The sequence below is a fragment of the Rhinopithecus roxellana genome, chromosome 10, assembly GCF_007565055.1.
Source record: "Rhinopithecus roxellana isolate Shanxi Qingling chromosome 10, ASM756505v1, whole genome shotgun sequence".
NCBI lineage: Eukaryota > Metazoa > Chordata > Mammalia > Primates > Cercopithecidae > Rhinopithecus > Rhinopithecus roxellana.
This window is the reverse complement of record NC_044558.1, coordinates 92,752,021-92,774,838: the sequence shown is the minus strand read 5'-3', so window position 1 is coordinate 92,774,838 and position 22,818 is coordinate 92,752,021. Positions and strand designations below refer to the sequence as shown.

At 54.9% G+C, this 22,818-nt stretch overlaps 1 protein-coding gene across 1 annotated transcript in view; it reads left to right on the top strand.

Annotated features, from left to right (window-relative positions):
• Window positions 1–2,568: 2,568 nt before the first annotated feature.
• DTX1 (deltex E3 ubiquitin ligase 1) overlaps window positions 2,569–22,818 on the top strand; it is a 40,228-nt gene continuing 19,978 nt past the window's right edge. Inside the window, exons 1-2 of the mRNA XM_030939284.1 lie at window positions 2,569–2,800; window positions 21,836–22,523. Coding sequence (XP_030795144.1) covers window positions 2,569–2,800; window positions 21,836–22,523 — 920 coding nt within the window. The remainder of the gene's footprint in view (window positions 2,801–21,835; window positions 22,524–22,818) is intronic.

Below are 22,818 nucleotides of genomic sequence, written 5' to 3'. Positions count from 1 at the left end.
CCTGGCGAAACTGGTGCATGGACTGCAGGTCGATGATGTAGGGCACAAGCTGGGCGTCCACCTGCCCCAGGACCACGGAGCCGCGAGCGTCCTCCTTCAGCACGTTCTCAATGTGGTGGCACACGGTGGCCGTGTAGGGCCGCCAGCGACTGTGCTCATTCAGCCACTCCCACACCACCACCCGGGCCACGTTCTGCGGTGGGAAGCCCAGACCATTCACAGGCATCAGCCCACCGTGGCCTGGCCGTGACATGGCCGCCACTGCCTCAGGGGCCAGGTCCCCCACTATTGCAGGCCCAGCTACTCCTGGGCCTGGCAGCAGGCGGCAACTTCCTCTCTCCCCAGGGGGACAACAAGGAACCGTCTGGCCTCCTTTCTAACTCTGGGTTCTCTCTGAGGCCTAGAGGCCTCCGTTAAAGGAACGTGGGGTGGCCATCCAGGCTGCAAAGACCTCTTCCCTGCAGAGCCTTCTCGGTTAAAGGGTGCTGCCTTGGAAAGCAAGTGTCTCTCTTATGCCGGAGGAAACAGCTCTAAAGTCCTTGGCCCCCTCGGCTGGCTCAGGTAGGGAGTGAGGCAGCCGCCCCCGTTCTAGGTCCAGCCTCTTCAGTGTTGTCTCTGGTCCCTCTTCCCCGCCAGACAGGGCCTGTCACCCAGGAGGCCTGGGCCACAGCCTGCGGCTCCTGCGGCTCTCAGTCAGTGCCCTCCCAACTGCGTCCCAGACCCTGCGCCTGGCTTCAGTGGGGCTTCTTGCCTCCCTCCAGTCCGGGCCCCCTTCTCCGACGTCTCCTGCTGAAGGGGGCGTCCCTGCCCCCTTGTTCCCTCTCCACGGTGTCCTGGAAGGCCTGGGTGGCTGCAGAACACACGGGGGAGGGGTGCGGCGCGGACCCCAGGGGGGGTGCGCCTGGACTGCGGCTCCGGAGCTCGGCTGGGGGACGAGGGGGGCGGGGGCCCGTGGGCACGCCCCACCCCACTCGTGCTCGCGACCTGCCAGGAGACAAGAGGGGAGAGGGCCCTTTAAGAGGAGAGCGCAGCACCCCCTCCCCCATTCCCAGGAGAGCATTCGGCTGAGAACAATGGGGGACCGAAGGGGGACAGCAAGGGGGGCATACAGGGTCGCCCCGCCCGCTTTCCCTCGGGGCAGGCCTGGAGGGAGGGCTGGGGCCGGGGGCGCGGTTTTCAGAGACTCTCCGCCTGGGGTGTGCCCTCCTTGGCTCCCAGAGCCTTCCCTTCCCCTGGGGCCCTCACCCTGCCGGGGGGATGCCGGGTGCGCGGGGATGCGTGGGGAAGCTAGGGGATGAGCGGAGCTGCAGGCGCGGCCCAGGGCCCCTCGGGGGTCGCGTCGCGGAGGGGGCGAAGCCAGGAGCTGGACCGTCTCTGCCTCCCGCCCTGGGGATAACAGCCCCCCTTCCCCAGCTCAGACGTCGCCGAGCCGCTCGCGGGCCCCCAGCTGGAGCCGGGGGTGGGGTCCCTAAGCACCCGCGCTCTCACCGCCTCTCTTCGTCTCCGGCTCGGGCTCCGGCTCCGGCTCGCGCTCCAGCACCGCCGCCTTTTGGGCTCCCCCCGGAGTGGGAGGGAGCCGCGGTCCTGCCTGCGCCGTTCCCTCAGGCCTCGGCGCGCGCCCGAGCTTTCGGGTGGACAGACTGCCGGCGACGACGGAAGAGGAGTGGTGCGGGCCGCCGGGATCCCGCGGGTGGGAGGCGGCCTCGGCAGTGCTCGGGAAGGGAGAGGGGAGGGGGCGGAGGAGGAGGAAGGGGAGGAGACAGATCGCGGCCCTGAGCGCCACCGGCGCTGACACGCGAGTCTCAGGGCGCCCCAAATCCTCGGCCAGGCCCTCCCGAGAACCCAAGGGGCCTTCTGACCCCAAGCAGGGCTTGAGGCAGGGAGTAGGGTGTTTAGGAGTCGCTGGCTTGAATCTTTGTCATCTTTATTTCCAGTCTCCCAGTCAAGGGCCTGGCACTGAGTAGGTGCTCAATAAATGCTTGAATGAATGAATAAGATCCAGAGACTGTCTAAAGAAAGATCTTGAAGCATTCAGAGCTAGCCTCCTTTCCTCCTCTAACTATTCCTGGGGGCGGGAGCGTGCTGACAAGGCCTGATTCAGACTCAGATGAAACCGTGGAATCTGAAGAGTACAGGTCAGGAGACTGAAGCCAGAGAGAGTAAGACCCAGGCCCAGGATCACAGAAGCTTAGAGCGGTGCCCAGACACCAACCCCGATCTGAATCTCCTGCCAGTACCCAGTTCCCAGCCCTGAGCCCACTTCCCCCAAAGCACCCACCTGCTCCAGGTGAGAGGGGGTGGGACCAGGGGAGGGGACCCTGGCCAGGAGGTGAGATCCTGGAGGAAGAGAAGGGCAGGCCCTCTGCCATGGCATTCACAGCCACCTGCAAACAACTGGTGCTCAATAAATGGTGGGTGAGCACTGGTTGGATGGAAGGGATGACTGGAAATGGCAGCGGCTCAAGTGTTAAATGGGATGGCCAGTTCCTCTCTCCTCCAGCAAGCTGGATGCAGCTGAGACACACTTCGGCTGGGAGGAGGGTGGACCACCCGGGGCCTCCTTTGGTGATGCCTGTGAATGGTCTGGGCTTCCCACCGCAGAACGTGGCCCGGGTGGTGGTGTGGGAGTGGCTGAATGAGCACAGTCGCTGGCGGCCCTACACGGCCACCGTGTGCCACCACATTGAGAACGTGCTGAAGGAGGACGCTCGCGGCTCCGTGGTCCTGGGGCAGGTGGACGCCCAGCTTGTGCCCTACATCATCGACCTGCAGTCCATGCACCAGTTTCGCCAGGACACAGGTGAGCAGACTCCCTGCCCACCCCATGCCACCTGCCCTGCCGAACCACCACTACCTTGCAGCGTGGGCTGCTGAAAATCTCAGTAAATCTGATCCCAAATCCCTTCCCTATCTCCCTGCCTCACCTCCAGAAAAACAGGGCAGTCTAACTTTGTCCAGTTTAAGACTTGGATTCCAATACAGCCTCTGAGCAAGTTGTAGGGCCTTGGGCAAGTTGCATCCTCTCTCTGAGCTTCAGTTTCCTCATCTGCATAATGGGTAGATCAATATCTCTCACAGCTGAGTGAGGATTAAATAAAATGGTGCTCACTGAGCACAGAATCTAGAATAGCAGTAGCATGTGATTGTAGAATAAGGGCTTCACGTGCACTTCCTCATTTGATTTTTTCCAAGAATCACAGGCAGTAAGTCTGTTTATTGTTGTATTATTATGAGTCCCATTTTATAGATGAAGAAACTGAGTCTCCCAGAAGCTGAATGATTTAAACTCAGAGCTGGGATTTAAACCCAGGTGGTTGAATTCCAGAGCCAAAACTCTTAACTGGTATCCTGTACTGGCTCCAAGTGTTGGTTTGGGGGGTGGAGTCATGCTGGTGGTAATTAATTGGGGATGGGGGCATTGGTGGTGTTGATGGTGGGGGGGCTGGCAATGATGGAAGAGACAGTGTTAGCAGTTGTGTTGGTGGTGACTCAGTGATAGTATTGATGGTGGTGGGGTCTTGGTGATAATGGAGGGATGGATGATGGTGACGTGGCAGTGTTGAGGATGTCAGTGCTAGCGTTAACCCTGGAATTCATTGGTGTTGGTGACATTGACAGTTGTGTTGGTGGTGGTGCTGGAAGTGGTGTGATGGGGTGGTAATGATGGAGAAAATGATGTTGGTGGCAGTCTTCATGGCCATGTGGTGTGGCTGGTAGCCCTGTGTGTGGATGTTACTTCATGGTATTGGTGATCCTGTTGTGGCTGTAATGATGGTGATGTTGATGGTTGTGTTGGTGGTAATGTGATAGGTGATGATGGTGATAAAAATGATGAGGTCCCACTCTCAGGCCTACTCTCTTTTGTTCTGGAGATTTGTCATTGTTTGGGAGATCTCCCTGAGTCATTGCCCAGTGGTATCTGTGACAAGCTCCGTGGGCAGTGGGGAGTGGTGGGATCCTGCCGTGTAGCAGCAGCCTAGAAATCCTTGGCACGTTTGACCCCCCAAGGACCAGCTGATGGGGTTTGGGGAAGTCCCTACGAATTCCTGGATGTCAGAACCACACGTAATAACCCCAGGCTAGTCGGGTGCTCTCCTTCTCTCTAGAGCTGTGCCAACCAATACGGTAGCCACCAACCACATGTGGCTACTTAAATTTACATTAATTAAAACTAAGTAAAATGTAAAATCCAGTTCCTCAGTCTCACTAGCCACACTTCAAGTGCTCATAGCCACATGAGTCTCGTGGTACCTTGTGGGCCAGTGTAGATCCAGAACATTGCGTTATTGCAGACACTTCTATTAGACCGTGCTAGTTAGAAAGAAGGCCAGCCTTTCTAACTAGCACAGTCCAATAGAAGTTTCTGCAATGATTGGACGTTCCAATAGTCTAGAACATTGCTTGGTACCCACAGGGTGCTTACCATGTCTAGAAACACAGGTGAATTCTTAACAAATGGCTTATTGATGGTACAGATTAGTACATCTATGTTTCCGTAACTCCAGGCATTGACCACCATCACTGGTGGTGCCAGTTGTTTGTGCATTCCATCATGTGATTATTTATTGATCTCTGCTGTGTGTCCATTTCTGTGCTAAGCACTGGAGTACAGCAGGGAGCAAGACAGAGTCATCAGTCGAGGTTTTCTGCTGGAGGACCTACACTGAAGGTCCCGGTGTGGCCAGGAAGCAAGCAAACATACCACCGCAGAGACAATCAGTGGCAGATCTGAGAGCATGAACTAAACCTGGCCCAGAGGTACTCAAGGAAGGCTAGCCTGAGAAAGTGATGTTTGAACAGAGATCTGAAGAATGAGTGAGGGCGCCAGTGTCCCTGGCAGAGGGCACAGCCAGTGCGAAGGCCCTGGGGTGGGAAGGAGCAGAGGACATTTAAGGCCGTTCTGTTTGGGATGCATCTCCCATCAAGGGGAAGATGGAGCAAGATGCAACTAAGCAAGGACCAGATGTACAGGCCTGGACAGCCATGCAAAGAACTTTGAATTTGATCCAGAGAGTAGAAGTCATCATTAGCTCCATATGCCCATTCTTCCAGAGAGGCACCAAGGACCTGATGGAGGAATGGGAAGTGTTGCACATTGCCCGCCCCATTCTCTTTTCTCCTAGGGGTAGAGGGCAGGGCTGTGAGAGCAGAAGTGGGTGGACATCACTCCTTGCTAGGAGGCCTGGTGTTCTGCAGGTTCACAGCTAATGCTGGGTGTAACGATCCTCTAGGACCTAGCTGGTGGGGGATGGGCGCCGGGGTCCTTAGAAGCAGGGACGGACTCCCCACAAGGCTGCCAAGTTGCCAACTTTACCTTTGATCCTCTTATCTTTGGGGGGACCCCCATTTCTATTCCCAGCATCCCCTTATGTTCCCGAGTACCCAGACTTGCACACTCCCCTTTCATCAGGCCTCATTCTCTCAATAGTACTCCCCTTTTACAGTTCAGCCTCACTGGATCCCCCAGAAGTTCAGCTCCGGTCACTTCCCCTCACCCCCTCCCCAGAGCTGTTCACTCCACACCTGCCCCCTGTTTGCCGGAAAAGGGAAAAAAACACTCATTCCTAAATGGACTCCTGGGAGCCTGCCAGGAACCCCCTCCCACCCCAACCAGAGAGGGAGGAAGGCCTGGAAACCTATTGCGGTTGGCAGGAGACCTCAGCTGCCTGGGAATCTGCTGGAGAGTGGGGCAAGAGGCTTCCTCACCAGACATGTGAGGGTTTCTCCCCCGCTTTACCCAGGAGCAAAACAATGTCAAGAAAGGACGTCTTGTCCTCATTATTGATGGTACAGATTAGTACATCTATGTTTCCGTAACTCCAGGCATTGACCACCTGGAGTAACGGACTGGGAAAGAGCCTCAACCGGCAGGGAGCAAACCTGAGTGCCAATGGTGTGACCTCAGGCCTCTCCAGATCTGTTTCCACATCCATGAAATGGGTGAGAGCATCACTTCTCCAGCAGCGTTCTCAGATTGACAGAGAGAATCTGGCTGACTTTATCCCACAAACATCAACGAATTATCTACTGTGCACGTAGCACGGGTTCACCACTGTGTGTATGAGACCAGCAAGAGATCTTAAATCTTTTTTTTTTTCTTTTTTTGAGACAGTATCTCACTCTGTCGCTCCGGGTAGAGCACTCGGCTCACTGCAACCTCTGCCTCCCGGGTTCAAGTGATTCTCGTGCCTCAGCCTCCCAAGTAGCTGGCATTACAGGCAAGCTACTACATACCACACCCAGCTAATTTTTGTATTTTTAGTAGAGACGTTTTAGTAGAGATGGGGTTTCACCATGTTGGCCAAGCTGGTCTTGAACTCCTGGCCTCAAGTGATCCACCCACCTCGGCCTCCCAATGTGCTGGGATTACAGGTGTGAGCCACCGTGCCCGGCCGTGAATCTTGAAAATATTATATTTCATACACACACACACACACACACACACACACACACACACTCCAACATAATGCTGTAAAACCCAAAACTCACGTGTATGTGCGGAAATCAACACAAGCTTCTGTCTAGATTTTCTAATTGTAAAATTCTCGATATGTTCATTGAAGCTGAACTTTAATTTTGGGGGGAGACTGCCCTAGCTTTGCTAGTTTCCCAATACAGAAGCTGGCTGATTTTTTTCTGATCGCGTCAGATAATAAATCTTCTAAGCTTTGTGGGACCCACAGTCTCTGTTGTAACTATTCAACTCCATCAAAGCAGAAAAGCAGCATAGACAATATGTAAGTGAACGAGTGTGGCTGTGTTCTAATCAAACTAGTTGTGGACACAGAAATTTGAATTTCATATCTTTTTCACAGGTCATAAAATTTTCTTTCCCCCCTGCCAACCATTTAAAAATGTAAAAGCCATTCTTACTTTCTGAGCTGCACAATAGCAGATGGTGGGTGGATTTGACCTGTGTGCTGCGGGTCACTGACCCCTGCCCTCACATGTTCTTAACCTGAGCATGGGGTAAGACTGTGCTGGTGCCACGGAACACCCAGCATGGCTTCTCCACGCCTCGTGGTGTGTACCCAGGTACACGTGCGTGTGCGTACGCACACACAGCACCAGCCTGTTCGCACAATGCTGACACACACACGCCCTGTGTATGTGCCTCTCGTGCAGTGCAGCCAGCGGAAGAAAGCCCAGGTGTCAGGCTGGGGCCACAGGGGAGAGGCCAGGCTCTGGCCCCACGGGGGCTGCTGTTTGTTCAGCCGGTGCCCCCTCACCTTTCCCCTGCTGGGCTGTTTTCACTGCTCCCTGCAGGGGGTGAGGTTCCCTTTGAAGGCCTCTAGGTCCAGAGCTCAGAGTCTGGACTGGAAACTGGGGCCCCTCCACGGGGAGGCCTGATGCTGTGACCCTGAGCTGGATGATGTTAGATCAATCACGGTGGTGTCCCAGGCAGAGGGCTGGAGGGAGAGCCAGAGCTGGGCGAGGGTGGGTGGCTTGCTCGCTTTGCAGTACTGAGCCAAGTGCCCGGTTTCCCTCAAAGCTTTCTTTCTTCATTTCCCTCTGTCTCCAACCGTCCCTCCCACAGACAAAGATTGCCACAGATGGGAAGCCTAAGGCCAAGGGGTGCTCAGCGGGTGGCTGGGCCGGGCCCAGGAGCCGTCAGGGTCTTGGGGTGAGGGGTTGGCTGCCACCAGCAGTGGGGGAAAGGTTTGAGATTGGCTTTCTGCTCCCAGAGAAGAGGCCACAACTTCCCTGGGGGATCATTTACATCCCCTGCCACTGGGACAGCCGCCTCACCCAGACCATAGATTTCCCACCCAGTCCACACAGTTGGACAGAGGTGCGACTCAGCCACTTCTGCAGCAGCTCCCAGCTCACTCCCTGGCCTCGTACAGCTGGAGCTGGGGAGGGGCACCTATCTGCCTGGTATCTCCCATGTCGCTCTCCATGTGCTCCTGGAGGGGTGCATGGCAGCCTCCTGCCTACTCTGCTGATGGAATAGCTGAGGCTGAGGGAGGCCAGCTGGGGACCATCCACGGATGCCATATCCGAGGCTGCAAGCCTGGCCTTTTCTGGTGCCCCCAAGCTGGCCGACAGGTTGGAGTGGCAGGTGGTGGCTGGTTCCAGGATCTTCCAGCCTGCCTCTTTCCCTGGAAACCTTGAGCTTCACTCAGCCCTGGCCCCTGCCCTGAAAGTAAGCACTATCTGAGGACACTTAGGCTGGAGCCCCTTAGGCTGTTACCACCTAGATAGGAGGAGCTTTTCCCATCACCAGGGAAAGGACCTCCGGAATTTAGACACCAACTGGGGACAGTGAGGCCCAGAGAGGGTGAGTGACTTCCCCAAGGTCACACAGCCTACCAGTCCTAAGCTAGAGCCCAGGCCTCCCAGACAGGCCTTAGGGATAGAAAACAAGGTGACATTTAATGCCAGGGCTGAGAGAACCCCCTCCCCCTTCTCCCTTGAGAGCGCTCTTGGGGCTTGTTGTCGGAGTCTAGCCCAAGGCAGGGATAGCCTGCACTACCCTGGAGGCCTCCAGGGCTCAGCTCCTGGTTACAGGACCCTTTGGGACCCTCTCTCCAGCCTTCTCACTGGAGACTAAGGCTGGCTCTGATGCCAGGAGCAAGAAAGACTATGTGTAGGGGCAGGGAGTGGTCCATCTCTGGTAGCAGCAGGTCCAGCTAATCCACATGTGGGTGTCTCCCCAACCACCAGTCACACGGTCTGTATTTCCACCATTGCAGACCCATGGTCTCTGGCTGCTCAGCTAACTCCAGAAGCCTGTTTTGAAACTATAAATTCATCGCTCATATTTGGTAGTCATTGGTGGCTTCTCAGTACCAGGTCCTGGGATGGGTCTTGGGGACTCAGACAGAAGGACATAATGCATTTCAGAGTCTAATCTATGCACTTCAGATCAATTTCAGAGTCTAGTGAAGGTGAAGGCAAATGCATATCATGGGAATAGCCTTTGAACCCTCTGACTCATAAGGACAACAGATACAGAACTAAAACCCAGCTTGACCCCTTGCTGGCTGTGTGACCATGGGCAAATTCCTTAACCTCTCTGAGTTTGTTTCCTCCTCTGTAAAATGGGGATAAGAATAGTCCCTAGCTGGGAGGGTTGTCATGAGGATTAAATGAGATATGTAGGTAAAAGCATGGAGGATACAACTTTGCACATAGTAAGCACTCATGCTCAAGGAAGAAAAAGATTTAAATGCCTCACTAGGGAGATGCAGGGTGCGTTCAGCCATAGGGTGTGCACAGTGTATGCCTGGAGCCTCTGAGAGGAGGACTTCCTGGAGGAGGAATCCTTTGAGAGTGTGTGGTTTGGGTAAATAGAATGATGGGAGGAACACTTCCAGGTGGAGGAAATAGCAGGGGTCCTTCAGCAGGGTCCTGGAGGAGGGTCTCAGGCCTGGGTGGCAGAGGGAGGCTGTGATGGGAGATAGGGGATGGGTAGAGGAGGCCTCTTGGGGCCCACTGGGGCCTGGCAGGCTGGGCTGCCAGCTGCTGCCCTTTAGCAGCCAGGCCCCAGGGGACTTACAGCCACACCGCAGGACCAGCCTCATTAATCATGGGCCCTTGGAGCTGGAGCAGGTGGGGCAGGGGCAGCCTCAGGCACTTCCTACAGTCTGTCTGGGTTCCCTTCACCCAGTCAGCAGGCGTCACCCCCTTTTACACATAGTAAAGCTGAAGCTCAGAGGGTGGGGAGCCACCTGCCCACACTGGGAAGAGGTGGATCTGAGATCAGATCCAGCTCTGCAGCGGGGTGGGCAGGGCCCTTCCCAGGCTCGCCCAGGCCACTGAGTACCTTGGACAGCACCATCAGCGACCCGCCCACGCTGGGGGTGGCGATGCCTGGGACAGACCCCCCTTGCAGCTCTCTCCCTCTCCCTCTCCTCCCCTGACCCCTTTTTCCCCCTTCTTCCCTCCCTCCTCCTCTCCCACTTCCTCCCATCCCCCACCTCATCCTTCCAAAGGAGCTGTGGAGTCTGACCTGGAGAGGAAGGAGGAGATGGAAGCTGTGATGGGAAGTGTGGGGGCTAGAGTGGGGGAGGTGATGCGGAAGTGACAGGTAGCGGGACTGTGGAGGGGATGGTGAAGAAGGTGGTAAGGTGTGAAGGGCGAGGGGATGGGAGGGGAGATGATGGAAAGTGTGATTAGAGAGTGACGAGGAGGGGCCAGGAGGGGGAGGCCATGGGGAGGCCAAGGGGATGGGGCAGGACCGGTCACAGTGGCTCCAAGTGCCCATTCAGGCAGTAGGCAATGGGGCTGGGATCTCTAACTCTCTCCCCAGTGTGATGTTCTTGGGGCATGGGGGTGCCTGGGGTGCTCCCGGGCCTCCGCCCACCACCTTTGTCTCTCTCCCTGGGCCTCCATCCTTCCACCTGGCTCTGGAATCACAACCAGTGGTAGCCAGTCCCCAGGACAGCTCCAGGCCCTTAGATAGTCACCCCCATGAGCCCACCCAGCTGCCTGGGGGTTGACATAGACACCCCCACCAGCCCCTAGCTGCCTCTGGCTGACATCAACTGAGGACACGGGGCCTGGAACCTGGAACCAGCTGCCTTGGGGAATGCTGCTGGTGAGGGCCGGGCTATGGATTCCCGTCCCAGTACCAGCTGCTTACTAAGAATCGTGGGGTGTGTAGGCCAGGTGTGGTGGCTCACGTCTATAATTCCAGCACTTTGGGAGGTCAAGGCGGGTGGATCACCTGAGGTCAGGAGTTCGAGACCAGCCTGGCCAAAATGGTAAAACCCCACCTCTACTAAAAATACAAAAATTAGATGGGCATGATGGTGGGCACCTGTAATGCCAGCTACAGGAGGCTGAAGCAGGAGAATCACTTGAACCCGGGGGGTGGAGGTAGCAGGGAGCCAGTGAGCTGAGATTGCGCCACTGTACTCCAGCCTGGGCGACCGAGTGAGACTCCGTCTCAAAAAAAAAAAAAAGACTTTGACCTTAAGTAAACCACACTCTCTCCCTGAGCCTCTGAGCCTCTGTTTCCTCACCTGTAATATGGACCTGATGATAGTACCGAACTCTTGTGATTGTGGTCACTATTCATTCATTAATCAGGAATTTCATGAGCACCTACTGTGTGCCAGGCAGTCCGGGCACCAGGAATGTCACAATCAATAGGACAGACACAAATCCCTGCCCTCAAGGTTCTTCTGTTCTGGGGGTAAGGGGTGGGGTGATGATGGGTGTGATACAGGAGGCTAGGCGCCAAGGAAGTCCCAGCATATAGGATTGTCCCCCACATTGGGGCCCAGGAGCTGCTGGGCTAGGAACTGAGTTTCCTCCAGGTCCCGCATGGTTGTGTCCTTGCTCGGCCACCCTGGCCAAGCGCCTCTCCCTCTCTGGGCTCCTTCCATCATCCCTCTGGAGCTGCTCCAGGCTGCTACTGCTGCCTGCACAGACAGCAGTGGCAGGCCGGTGACGGGGTGCATGAGGGAGTCTGGCACTGGGCCCTGGAGCTGAGCACCCTGAGATGCAGAACAAAGGACGAGGCAATCAAAGGAGGCTGCCAGGACAGTCCTGCCAGCAGCTGCAGCACAGCCACCTCTTGTCCCGATGACCGACTGGGCCTTTGTCCCCTCCCCCTCCAACTGCAAGCAGAGCACAGCAAGAGGAAGCGCAGAGTTTGCCTGGAGTACCACCTTCCCAGGGCCCTCCGCCTGGCTGCGGTAAGCATTGCCCTCCCCAGCTTCCTCTGTTCTAGGGAACAAAGGTTCATTCGTTCCAAGGTGTTACTCACCTGGCCCTGTGGAAATGACAGTCAGGGAGCCTGGGTCCAAGACCTGTCTCTAATTTGCCAGGTGATCTTGCCCAAGTTTCTCTCTGCAGCTCAGCTTACCCATCTACACAAAGGCTGCAAATTCAGATGCTTACAGAGCCTGGGCAACTAATAGAAGTGTGTGCAGTGTCTGGGAAGGCAGAGGTTTTTTAACTGTCTTGCTCTCCAGTGCCTGGTACGCAGCAGGTGCTCAGTAAATACTTGAAGGCATGAATGGGGCCAGCATAACTCAGCTCCTGCTCACTGTTGCCAAGGAGGCCAATTGTTGTGGCCCCACCCTTGGATATCTGGGGATTTCTGAAATCTGGACTGGTGTGAGTCTGCCCCAATTTTTAAATGTGAGGCCGATTGAGGTGGCTCATGCCTGGAATCCTGGCACTTTGGGAGGCTGAGGCAGAAGGATCACTTGAGCACAGGAGTTTAACACCAGCCTGAGACCCCATCTCTACCAAATAAAAATGAAAAAAAAATAGCTGGACATGATGGCACACACCTGTGATCACAGCTACTCAGGAGGCTGAGGCTGGGGGATTGCTTGAGACCAGGAGGTGCAGGCTGCAGTGAGCGATGATAGCATCACTGCAATCCACCCTGGGCAACAGAGTGAGATCCTGTCTTAAATAAATAAATAAATAAATAAATACATAAATAAATATTGGTCACTATTTTTAAAATGTAAATAGCATGTGAACCAGAACAAAACCATATCTGCCCAGCTTGCAGTCTCGAGCCTAGTCATGAGCAGCATTCAGTTAGGTTCATTCAGATGTATTTGGTTATTCATTCATCCAACATTTTGCAAGTACCTACCTCCCCACACTCCTGACCACAGAGGGATGCCAAGGTGACTGTAAACCAGCCCAGCTTTGGAGAGACTGCCAGGCTGGAAGGAACACAGACACCTCCGCACCTAGTGAGCTATGTGCTTTGATGGGAACATTGCAGGTGCAAGGTGCTTTGGCGGCCCCACGGAGCGAGTGGTTTGCCCTAAGGATAGCAGAGAAGATTCCAAGAAGACAGAGTGCTTGTGCTGAGCCAGAAGATTGAGAAAGAATTCAGCAGGGAGGCCAATGGGGTGGGGTGGGCAGGACACTCTAGACAGATGGAACAGCATATGCAAATACAGAGACATAACCGCACACACGGTGTGTTCAAAGAATAGCTGGAATTTTGGTGTGGCTAGAGAGTGAGGCTGTGCAGACAGCTTGTGATGGGCTTCAGAGGCTACACTAAGGAGCTTAGACTGATTCCTAAGGGCACTAGGGAGCTATTGATAGCTGTTGAGCAGAGGAGTGACACAGTCAGCCTTGAGGCTGTGAAAAATCCCTCTGGCTGCCATGTGAGAATGCACTGCACATTGCAAAGAGTGGATACTGGGACATGGGGAGAGGAGGCCCCTGCAACAGTGCAGGCTGGCACTCTGGTGACATGGGCCAAAGGGCCGACAGTGGAAGTGGGGGAAGTTCAAATCCTGGCTAGATTCAGTCTTCACTTAGTAGCCCAGTAGCTATGTGACTTTGGACTTCAGGCAAATTGCTTCACCTCTCTGTGCCTCACTCAGTGTTTGTACAAGACAGTGATAGTAATAGTTATCATTATTATCATATGTTTATTATCATTATTATCACAACAACCTGCCCGTCATTTTGTGGCTGAAGAGTTGACTTACATGAAGCATTTAGAACAGTGCCTGGCACATAGCAGGCCCTCTGGGAGTGTTTATTATTATTATTATTGTATTATTATTATAATTATGCCGTTTCACAGATGAGAAAGGAGCAGCTTGGAGGGCTCAGGCGGTGGAGGACTGTCCAGCCCTCTGTCCCCTCCCCCTCCACTTCCTGCTTTGCTGGTGATCTGAATCCCCTGCTGGGTGTGTGGGAAACCGGGTGACCAGAAAGCCCCCCACACAGCCCATGGCATATGAGTGCCCGCCTCCGCCTGCCAGCACCTTCCAAGGTGGTAGCCTCTCCGAGCACCACGCAGCCCCTCCGCCTTCCTTAGGCAGCGCTGCAGACCCCCTCTCCTCCCCTCATCTCCCCACCGCCCTGGCCTGGCTTCCAGCAGACCCTGGAGAACCTGGGCTGGCTTCAACCACGAGGAAACCACTAATGGGCCACAGCTTAGCCTGATGAGTCCCAGGGGAGAGTTTGGAGGGAAACAGAACACTGCGGGGTTATCGATCTTAAGGCAGGAGCCGGCGAGGCAACCTGGATCCACAGGCTGCAGCTCCAATCCCAGCCCAGCCAGTGCCCCCAGCCAGACTTCCATGTCTTCTCAGGGAGCCTCAGTCTCCCCATCTGCTCGATGGGGCTAATATTAGCACACACCCCTGGGGTTGCTGTGAGGACTGGGAGATGACATGCGTGAGCCCCCAGCACAGTTGCTGGCACTGCGGAGCATTCGGTAAGGTGCTGGGTGCTGCTGTTGTCCTTGTTGTGGGAGAGAGATGAGCAGCCACGCAGATGCCAGCTAAGGGACTATTCCAGAAGGTCAAGTAGCAATCCGGGGTTGGAACCTCAGCCATGTCACTTACTTACCGTGCAACCACTGTGCCTCAGTTTCCTCCCCCAGAACATGGGCTCATGAGACTAAGTCAGAGGGAACAGCAAATGAAGCGAGGCGGCCTTGTGTGGGCTTCGGCTGGACTGCTCACAGATGGCATCCGGTGCGCTCCTAACTGCTCTGTGCCTCTGTTTTCTCACCTCTAAAATGGGCCAACAGCACCCCCGCCTCCGAGGGGTGCTAAACACACCCTTTAGCTTAAATGAGCTAAACACAGCCTGGGGCAGAAAAGCGTGCTCTTTCAGTGTGGATGGCTGTTAGTATTATGACTTCTGGGTTGGGGAAGGATTCAGTGAAGTCTCTCACTGGGGCCCAGCCACTGCCCAACCCCCGGTCACAGGCCTCAGCCTGTGGTGGGACTCCCCCAGCCCGACAGGATGTCCCATGACTGCCTCCCACGTGCCCCCTTCCCGTCAGGGTCTGGGTGCCCCCAAACTGAGATCATTTCCCTCCGGGAAGCCAACCCCAAAGGGAGGGGTTCCCTGCTGGGCCTTGAAGCTGGCCCAGCCCAGAGAGGAACCGTTTAGAGTCTGAGGGACCGGCAGGAGGAAGGCTCAGGGGCTCAGAACCCTCCCCCTTCTCCAAAGTCAGCTGTTTCTTAAGGCTAAGACGTGGGGGCTGAGGCACCCACGTACCCACCTCTAGGCAGCGGGGTCAGATCGGGACCATGCTCTAGGGCAAAAACCTCACATGGCTAAACAACGGAAGGTAAAGCTGAAGTAGTGAGCTCTCCATCGCTGAAAGTATCCTAGGCTGTGCTACCACTTGGTGAGGTTGAACCCCTTGGAACCAGTCCAGCCTGGGCCTGCCTTTACTCCACGAGTGTGGCATTATTCCCAGCGCTCTGCTCTCACCCTCCCAAGAGTTCACCTCTCCGGGCCTCAGTTTCCTCATCTGTAAAATGGAAATAGTCCTGGTCCCTCCCTGGAAGCAATGGTGTGAGGATGAAATGAGTGAGTGCAAGGAGATTGCTGAGTGCAGCATGTGCCATACAGTAGGTGCTCAATAAATGCTAGCCTTAGTTTCCCTGATTCTCCGTGATGGTCTCAGCCTCTAGGTTTCCAGCTGCCCTTTCTTTTCATCTTTCAAGCTAGTTCTGTCTGACTCCAGCTCTCTCTGTATCTGCTTCAGTTTCCCATGTTGGCCTTGGCCTGTCTCTCACAGTCTCTTCGATCAAGTGTGTCTCTCTCTGTCTCTCTCCATCCCGCTGTCACCCTGTCTCTGCCCCAGGCATGAAGCAGTCACTGGCTGCTGTGGCTATGGCCGCCCCCACACCCGGTCTCAGGGGGCCCAGCTTGTGCAGTACTCCAGCTGACACTGACCAAAGCCCCTTTCTCCGGTTCAGCTGGAAGAAGCCTGGAATTTTTCTGCCAAACATTTTTAAGCAACTAGGGAGGAGAGGGAAGGGGAAGACAACAAAGGCAGACACACAAAAACAGGCCGAGGCACGGAGCCTGTGTCTGTCATAGGCCCCTAACTGCCTGGGGGACCCAGGCCCTGTGGCCAGCACAGCAGGGTGCCCTGAAGGCCAGAGTGGGGTGTGTTCTGCTCCGGGCCACCAGCCTGAGGCCCAGCCTCTCTCCCAGGCTGAAGAAACTCCAGCCCCTTCTTAGACCCATTGTTCTGGCTGAAAATCTAGGCCACGGCCACTGCGGAGGAGAAGGAGCATTTCCACCACTGCTCCCTTGGAAATCTTGAGATAGAAGTCCAGGCAGGTCACCAGGGAACCAGCTGCCCACCCCCTCGGCCTGGTCCGCGGCCAGCCTGGGCCGGAGAGGCGGACGGATGGGCAGGCGGGCAGCGGCGGGCACTGCAGGGTGCAGGGCCCAGCGGGGAGGACAGCAGCTGCCCTAATTACTCCCGCTCTCCAGGTTCCAATCTTGTTTCAAAAGGACTCCAGGGACACAGCCTTTAATAACTACCAGTAAACAGGCAGGAAAATCGATACCTGGTAAATAGAGCCCCGGAGAGAGGGAGGCCTGGGCTAGCTGGCCCTGATGAGCTCCCAGAGTCCTTTGCTGCAGAGCTGGCCAACGTTGATGTTAAGAATCCTCCTCCCGGCCTGAGGGTCCTCCCCAGGGACCCCTCGACGCTTGGCCTCCACCCTGGGGGCTGCTTGCTCTCCAGTCGCCACTCCCTCTCCATCAAGCCCAAATTTTCCTCTTTCCCACTCCTCCAAGTGCCAAGTAGGTTGCCCGTCTCGGTTGCAGATGCCTTCTTTGCACCAGGCTTTGTGCCTGGTGCTCGAAACATAGTTGCGTATCTGACCTAGTAGTCTTTGTCCTCCCAAAAATCATCTACCAATGAGTATGACTAAGAACAAAAACAAATAATGACAGCGTGAGGACAGACATGCAATAAAAGACTGCTGCGTTTGCCAACTATAGCAACAGAACAGAGAAGCCCGCGTTGGAGGAGATGAGCACATGGAGGGCTTTGTTGGATGAACAGGAGTTCGCCAAGTGAACAAGGGCTGGGGGAGGATGAGTGTGGGTAACGTACGTAATATCAGCCATTATAGCTGTATTCATTGAGTGTTTACTAAATGCTAAGTGTTCTGCTAAGCATCTTTGCCTATGCATTATCTAATTTTGTTCCCCCAGTAATTCTTTGGGGTAGATATTAATACCCCCATTTTATAGATAAGGGCACTGAGGCTATGTGTGGTGCCAGCCAGTTTTTGCACAAGACCTGAGAGACTTTTTTTTTTTTTTTTTTGAGACAGAGTCTCACTTTGTTGCCCAGGCTGGAGTGCAATGGCGTGATCTCGGCTCACTGCAACCTCTGCCTCCCAGGTTCAAGCGATTCTCATGCCTCAGCCTCCTGAGTAACTGGGATTACAGGCATGCACCACCACACCTGACTAATGTTTGTAGTTTTTAGTAGAGATAGGGAGTTTCACCATGTGGGCCAGACTGGTCTCGAATTCCTGACCTCAGATGACCCACCTGCCTCAGCTTCCCAAAGCGTTGGGATTACAGGAGTGAGGCATCGCACCTGGCTCGACCTGAGAGACTTCTGAGTTGTTTGAATCACTTCACTCTGCACCTCCTGTCCTGGCCCCTCCCCTGCCGAGCTCAGGACTTGGCACACAGGGGAAGTTAAATAAGGTGGGTTCCCATTGCTTCCCTTCCTATCCTGCACATTTTTCAGGTAATACACTGCCTTCCCCTCACCAGGAGCTCAATGGTGGTACTTCATGCACATCAGCCTTGAAGATCAGTCATCACAACCCCTCAGTTTGCAGGTGGGGAAACCGAGACCCTGAGAGGGGAAGACCAGCACACAAGAGCAGGTGGGGGCAGGATCCAGGGTTTTCTCTCTAACTCATCCCCTCCCGGGCCTGCTGTGGAGGAAGCCCCATCACCAGGGAAGAAATCAATCTGCACACACTCAATTAAAATGATAAATCAGGCATCAGAGTGAGGCTGCCCCAGAGGTGCAGGGGAAGTTTTTGTCTGATTGGCTGGAACATGATAGGCCCCAGGGACCTTATTTCCTGGGGCTGGGCTTGCCAGTCGAACCTCTCCACCTCTTCAACCCCGCCCCTCTCATATCAGCAGCCATAGCTCCATGCCTCGATTTCTCCAGCTATTGGGGCCTGTCCAGTTGGCAGGGCACACGGCTAGTCTGTAGCCCTTGTGATTCTAACAGAGGAGAGGGAGAGGACAAGCTCTTTCAGCCCTGAGTAGGGACATACCAGTGCGGAACAGTCTGAGTTCCCCTATCAGGTTGCAGATCCCTGGGCCAGGCACCCGAGGAAGATGCCAATTAACAATGGAAACGCCTTCTAGGTATTGAGGGCCTACTGTGTGCAGGCACTGTGCCAGGTGCTGGGAGTACAAGAGTGAGCAAAGCAGACAAGATCCCTGACTTCGTGGCTGACAGCCTAGAGTGAGGATACGCAGTGTAAAGAATGCATGCAGATTAATACATCTTGCCTGGCTCAGTGGCTCACACCTGTAATCCCAGCACTTTGGGAGGCTGAGACAACTGGATCACCTGAGGTCAGGAGTTCGAGACCAGCCTGGCCAACATGGTGAAACCCCATCTCTACTAAAAATGTAAAAAAATTAGCTGGGTGAGACATACCTGTAATCCCAGCTACTCGGGAGTTTGAGGCAGGAGAATCATTTGAACCTGGGAGGTGGAGGTTGCAGTGAGCCGAGATCACGCCACTGCACTCCAGGCTGGGTGACAGAGAAAGCCTCTCTCTCTCTCTCTTTCTCTCCTCTCTCTCTCCATATATATATATTCAGGTAATGCCAAGTGCCAGGGAGGAAAATAAAGCAAGCTCAGAGGACAGCAATAGAAGGGCTGCATTTTTAGATGTTTGAACACACACCTGTAAGAAAGAAGGGAGGAAACGATGAGAACATATGGGAATGGTGAGGTCATATTCCAGGCAGAGGGAACAGCCAGTGAGAAGGCCCTGAGGCTGGACAGTGCCTGGTGTATTTGAGGAACAGCAAGGAGGCCAGGGTGGCTGGAATGGAGTGAGTGACAGGGGGAAGTAGGCAATGTCAGAGGAGGACAGGACCCCACAATGTGGGGTTTCATTGTAGGTCATAGCAAGGACTTTGACTTTTACTCCAAGTGAGCAGAAGCCCGGGAGGATCTTGAGGAGAGGAAGGATGTGATCTGACTTGCATTGAGCAGGACCCCTCTGGCTGCGGTGTGGGAAATGGATTACAGAGGTAAGGGTAGTATCAGAGGCCAGTCATGAGTCTACTGCAATGGTCCAGGCAGGAGAGATAACATGGCGTGGACTGGGTGGTGTGAGTGCAGTGGGGAGCAGTGGTCAGATATGTATGTGTTTGAAGGTGGAGATGACTGGATTTACTGGCAGATTGGAGGTGGGATATGAGGTAGGAAGTCAAGGATGAGACCAAGGTTTGGGGGTCCAAGGAAGAGCATCCGGAAGGGTGGAAGCTGCCAGGAATTGTGATGTCAAGACTTCGGGAGGAGCAGGTTTGGGGCAGGGGAGAGCAGAGCTGAGTTTAAGGTGTCTGTTAGACCTCTCCAGGGAAGGGTCATGAACCTGGCTCCCAGGGGAGAAGATGGGGCTGAAGATGGCAGATTTTGGAATCATCAGCGTAGACATGGTATTTATCTCAATTGATCCTCTTAGCAACCCCACAAGCAACTGTTGCTATAGCTGGCAAATGCAGCAGTCTTTTATTGCATGTCTGCTTGTGCCCATTTTCAAGATGAGAAAACTGGGGCCCAAAGATGTTGAGTTGCCTACGCACAGTCACAGAGCTGGAAAGTCAGAAAGTCAGGACTTGAAGCGAGGTCTGTCTGCCTCCCAGCCCTGACGTCTCATCCAGACCCTCTGCGGCTGTTCTCACTCACTCCTCCCCTAAACCCTGTGTGAGAGGGAAGGGGTGGGTCATGGATGATCACCCCTCTTTTTGAGATGGGGCCACTGAGGCCTGGGGAGGTTTAAGGGACTTTCCCGCAGTTGAGGAGCAGTCGAGTGTGCAGTGTTTCTGCAGGTGTGCCAAATGAACCCAGCAAAAGACTCACTTCATCAGCCCCAAGACACAGAGCAGGCTAAAGGCTCTGAGAAGTCCTGCAGCCTCGACCTTAGGTTATCTCTGGTTAGCCCAGAGTTTCCTGTGGAGCCTTGCTGTCAGGGGAGCATGTAGAGCTTTGGCAAACACAAAGCTGTGGTTGAGAGTAAAGCCCCAGTGCCCTCCTTTATGAAAGGGGGCCCACCTGGCAGTCAGCAGGTGTTTGTTGAAGGAAGTAACAAATGAAACAAACAGATGAATGAAAATAACAAATAAGCAAATGAAGGAATGGACCAATGCAGGGATGAGCACAAAGTGTGAATGAATTTTTTAAAAAATGGATCCATTTGTGACCTAATGAATTCATTCATTCATTCAACAAATATCGCTGGAGCACCTGCTGTGTGCAGGTGCTGGAGATACAGCAGTAAATAAAACAAAATCCTGACCTTGTGGCTATTACATGCTAGCAAGGGAGAGATGGACAGAAACCAACATAAATGGGTAGAATGTGAAGTATATCTGATGGAGAAAATGGAGCGGGGAAGGAGAGAGGGGAAAGTATGTGGGGGTGCACATTTTTAAAGAGGATGGTGGTAAATGAAGGAATGTCTGAATGCCTGAATACGGGAGTGGGCTGAAGATGGAGAATACATAAATGTATCAATTTTAAAAAAAAAAAAGCATAAGGGGCCTAGGGGCGGTGGCTCACACCGGTAATCCCAGCAGTTTGCGAGGCCAAGGTGGGTGGATCACCTGAGGTCAGCAGTTCGAGACTAGCCTGGCCAACATGGCAAAACCCCATCTCTACTAAAAATACAAAAATTAGCCCAGCAAGGTGGTGCATGTCTGTAGTCCCAGCTACTTAGGAGGCTGAGGCAGAAGAATCGCTTGAACCTGGGAGGCGGAGATTGCATTGAGCCTAGATTGTGCCACTGTGTTCCAGCCTGGGTGACAGAGCAATACTCTGTCTGAAAAAAAAAAAAAAAGTGGGGCCGGGCATGGTGGCTCACACCTGTCATCCCAGCACTTTGAGAGGCCAAGGCAGGTGGATTGCTTGAGCCCAAGAGTTCAAGACTTAGCCTGGGCAACATAGGAAAACCCTCATCTCTAAATAAATGAATAAAATAAAATAAAATAAAATAAAATAAAATAAAATAAAATAAAATAAAATAATGGATGACTGCAGGCAGGAATGAATGACCTAACAAAAGAATCATTGAATGAATGAATCATTGAATAAAGGAATATATGAATATGTGAACTAGAGCATGGATAAATGAATGAACTAATGCAAGAATTGTTGAATGACTAAATGAACTAGTGCTTGAATTAATGAACGAAGGCATGAACAGATTGATGAATGAATCACTGAATGAGTGAGCGAACTATAAGGAAGGAGAGGACTGCATGGGGCCTCTGTGCATAGTCTTGGTCTCTGTCTCTGCCTGCCCCACCTTATCTTACTGTGGTCTGAAGAACCTCAAAGCCCCCTTTGCCCTCCCTGGCACCATCCAGGGCCTGTGATAAACCCCCACTTCAGTGTCTGTCTTGGCCCTGGAGGGTGGGGGAGCCCTCCACACCTTGCTGGTTTCCTACCTCAGGCTATCTTGGCACCCCCACCCCATTTGGTGGCTTTCCCACCCCTGTCCCAATCTATTGACCACGCGCACCTGACCACTTCTCGCCCCAGTACTATGTGCTGAACCTTTAGCCCCGGCCCCCCTCACCCTGGCTCCCGCCTGTCCTGACCCTCCAGCCTGTACTGAACCTCATGCCTGGGCCTTGACCTCCTTCCTCTCAGTGCATGTGTTGACCCTCTCCCCAACTCTGGATGGACCCGTTGGAGGCCTTTGCTGACCCTCCAACCTCCCGCCCACCCCTGCCTTGCTGTGGCCCGCCCTTCCAGCTGCGCAGACCAGCGCTCGGCGTCCTCACCCCCGGCCGAGCCGCCCCCGCCCGCTGTGCTGACGCCCGCTCCTCATTTCGAGTACAGGCACCATGCGGCCCGTGCGGCGCAACTTCTACGACCCGTCGTCGGCGCCGGGCAAGGGCATCGTGTGGGAGTGGGAGAACGACGGCGGTGCATGGACGGCCTACGATATGGACATCTGCATCACCATCCAGAACGCCTACGAGAAGCAGCATCCGTGGCTCGACCTCTCGTCGCTGGGCTTCTGCTACCTCATCTACTTCAACAGCATGTCGCAGATGAACCGCCAGACGCGCCGGCGCCGCCGCCTGCGCCGCCGCCTGGACCTCGCCTACCCGCTCACCGTGGGCTCCATCCCTAAGTCGCAGTCGTGGCCCGTGGGCGCCAGCTCGGGCCAGCCCTGCTCCTGCCAGCAGTGCCTGCTGGTCAACAGCACGCGCGCCGCCTCCAACGCCATCCTGGCCTCGCAGCGCCGCAAGGCGCCCCCCGCGCCCCCGCTGCCGCTGCCGCCGCCGCCGCCCCCTGGAGGGCCTCCAGGCGCGCTCGCCGTGCGCCCCAGCGCCACCTTCGCAGGCGCCGCGCTCTGGGCAGCGCCCGTCACCGGCCCCGCCGAGCCCGCGCCGCCTCCCGGGGCGCCCCCACGGAGCCCGAGCGCCCCCAGCGGCGCGCCCACCCCGGGGCAGAACAACCTCAACCGGCCCGGGCCCCAGCGCACCACCAGCGTGAGCGCGCGCGCCTCCATCCCGCCGGGGTAAGACGGGGCCCAGGGGGAGGGGGCCTCTGTGTCGTCCGCAGGCAAGGACGAAGCCCGGGGGTGGTTGGCCACTAGGGCAGGAGCAAAGATTACAATAATATTAATGACGGTAAGTAATATCCAGCATCCACTAAATGTTCATTTTGTGCCAAGCATCAACTAAGCACCTTTACATGTTCCCACGCATCTATCTCCATGCATAAGGACCCTATGAGGTAGGTACTGTCATCACCTCCAGTTCACAGACAGGAACTAACTCCCCCAAGATCAGACAATTCACGTGATGGGGCCA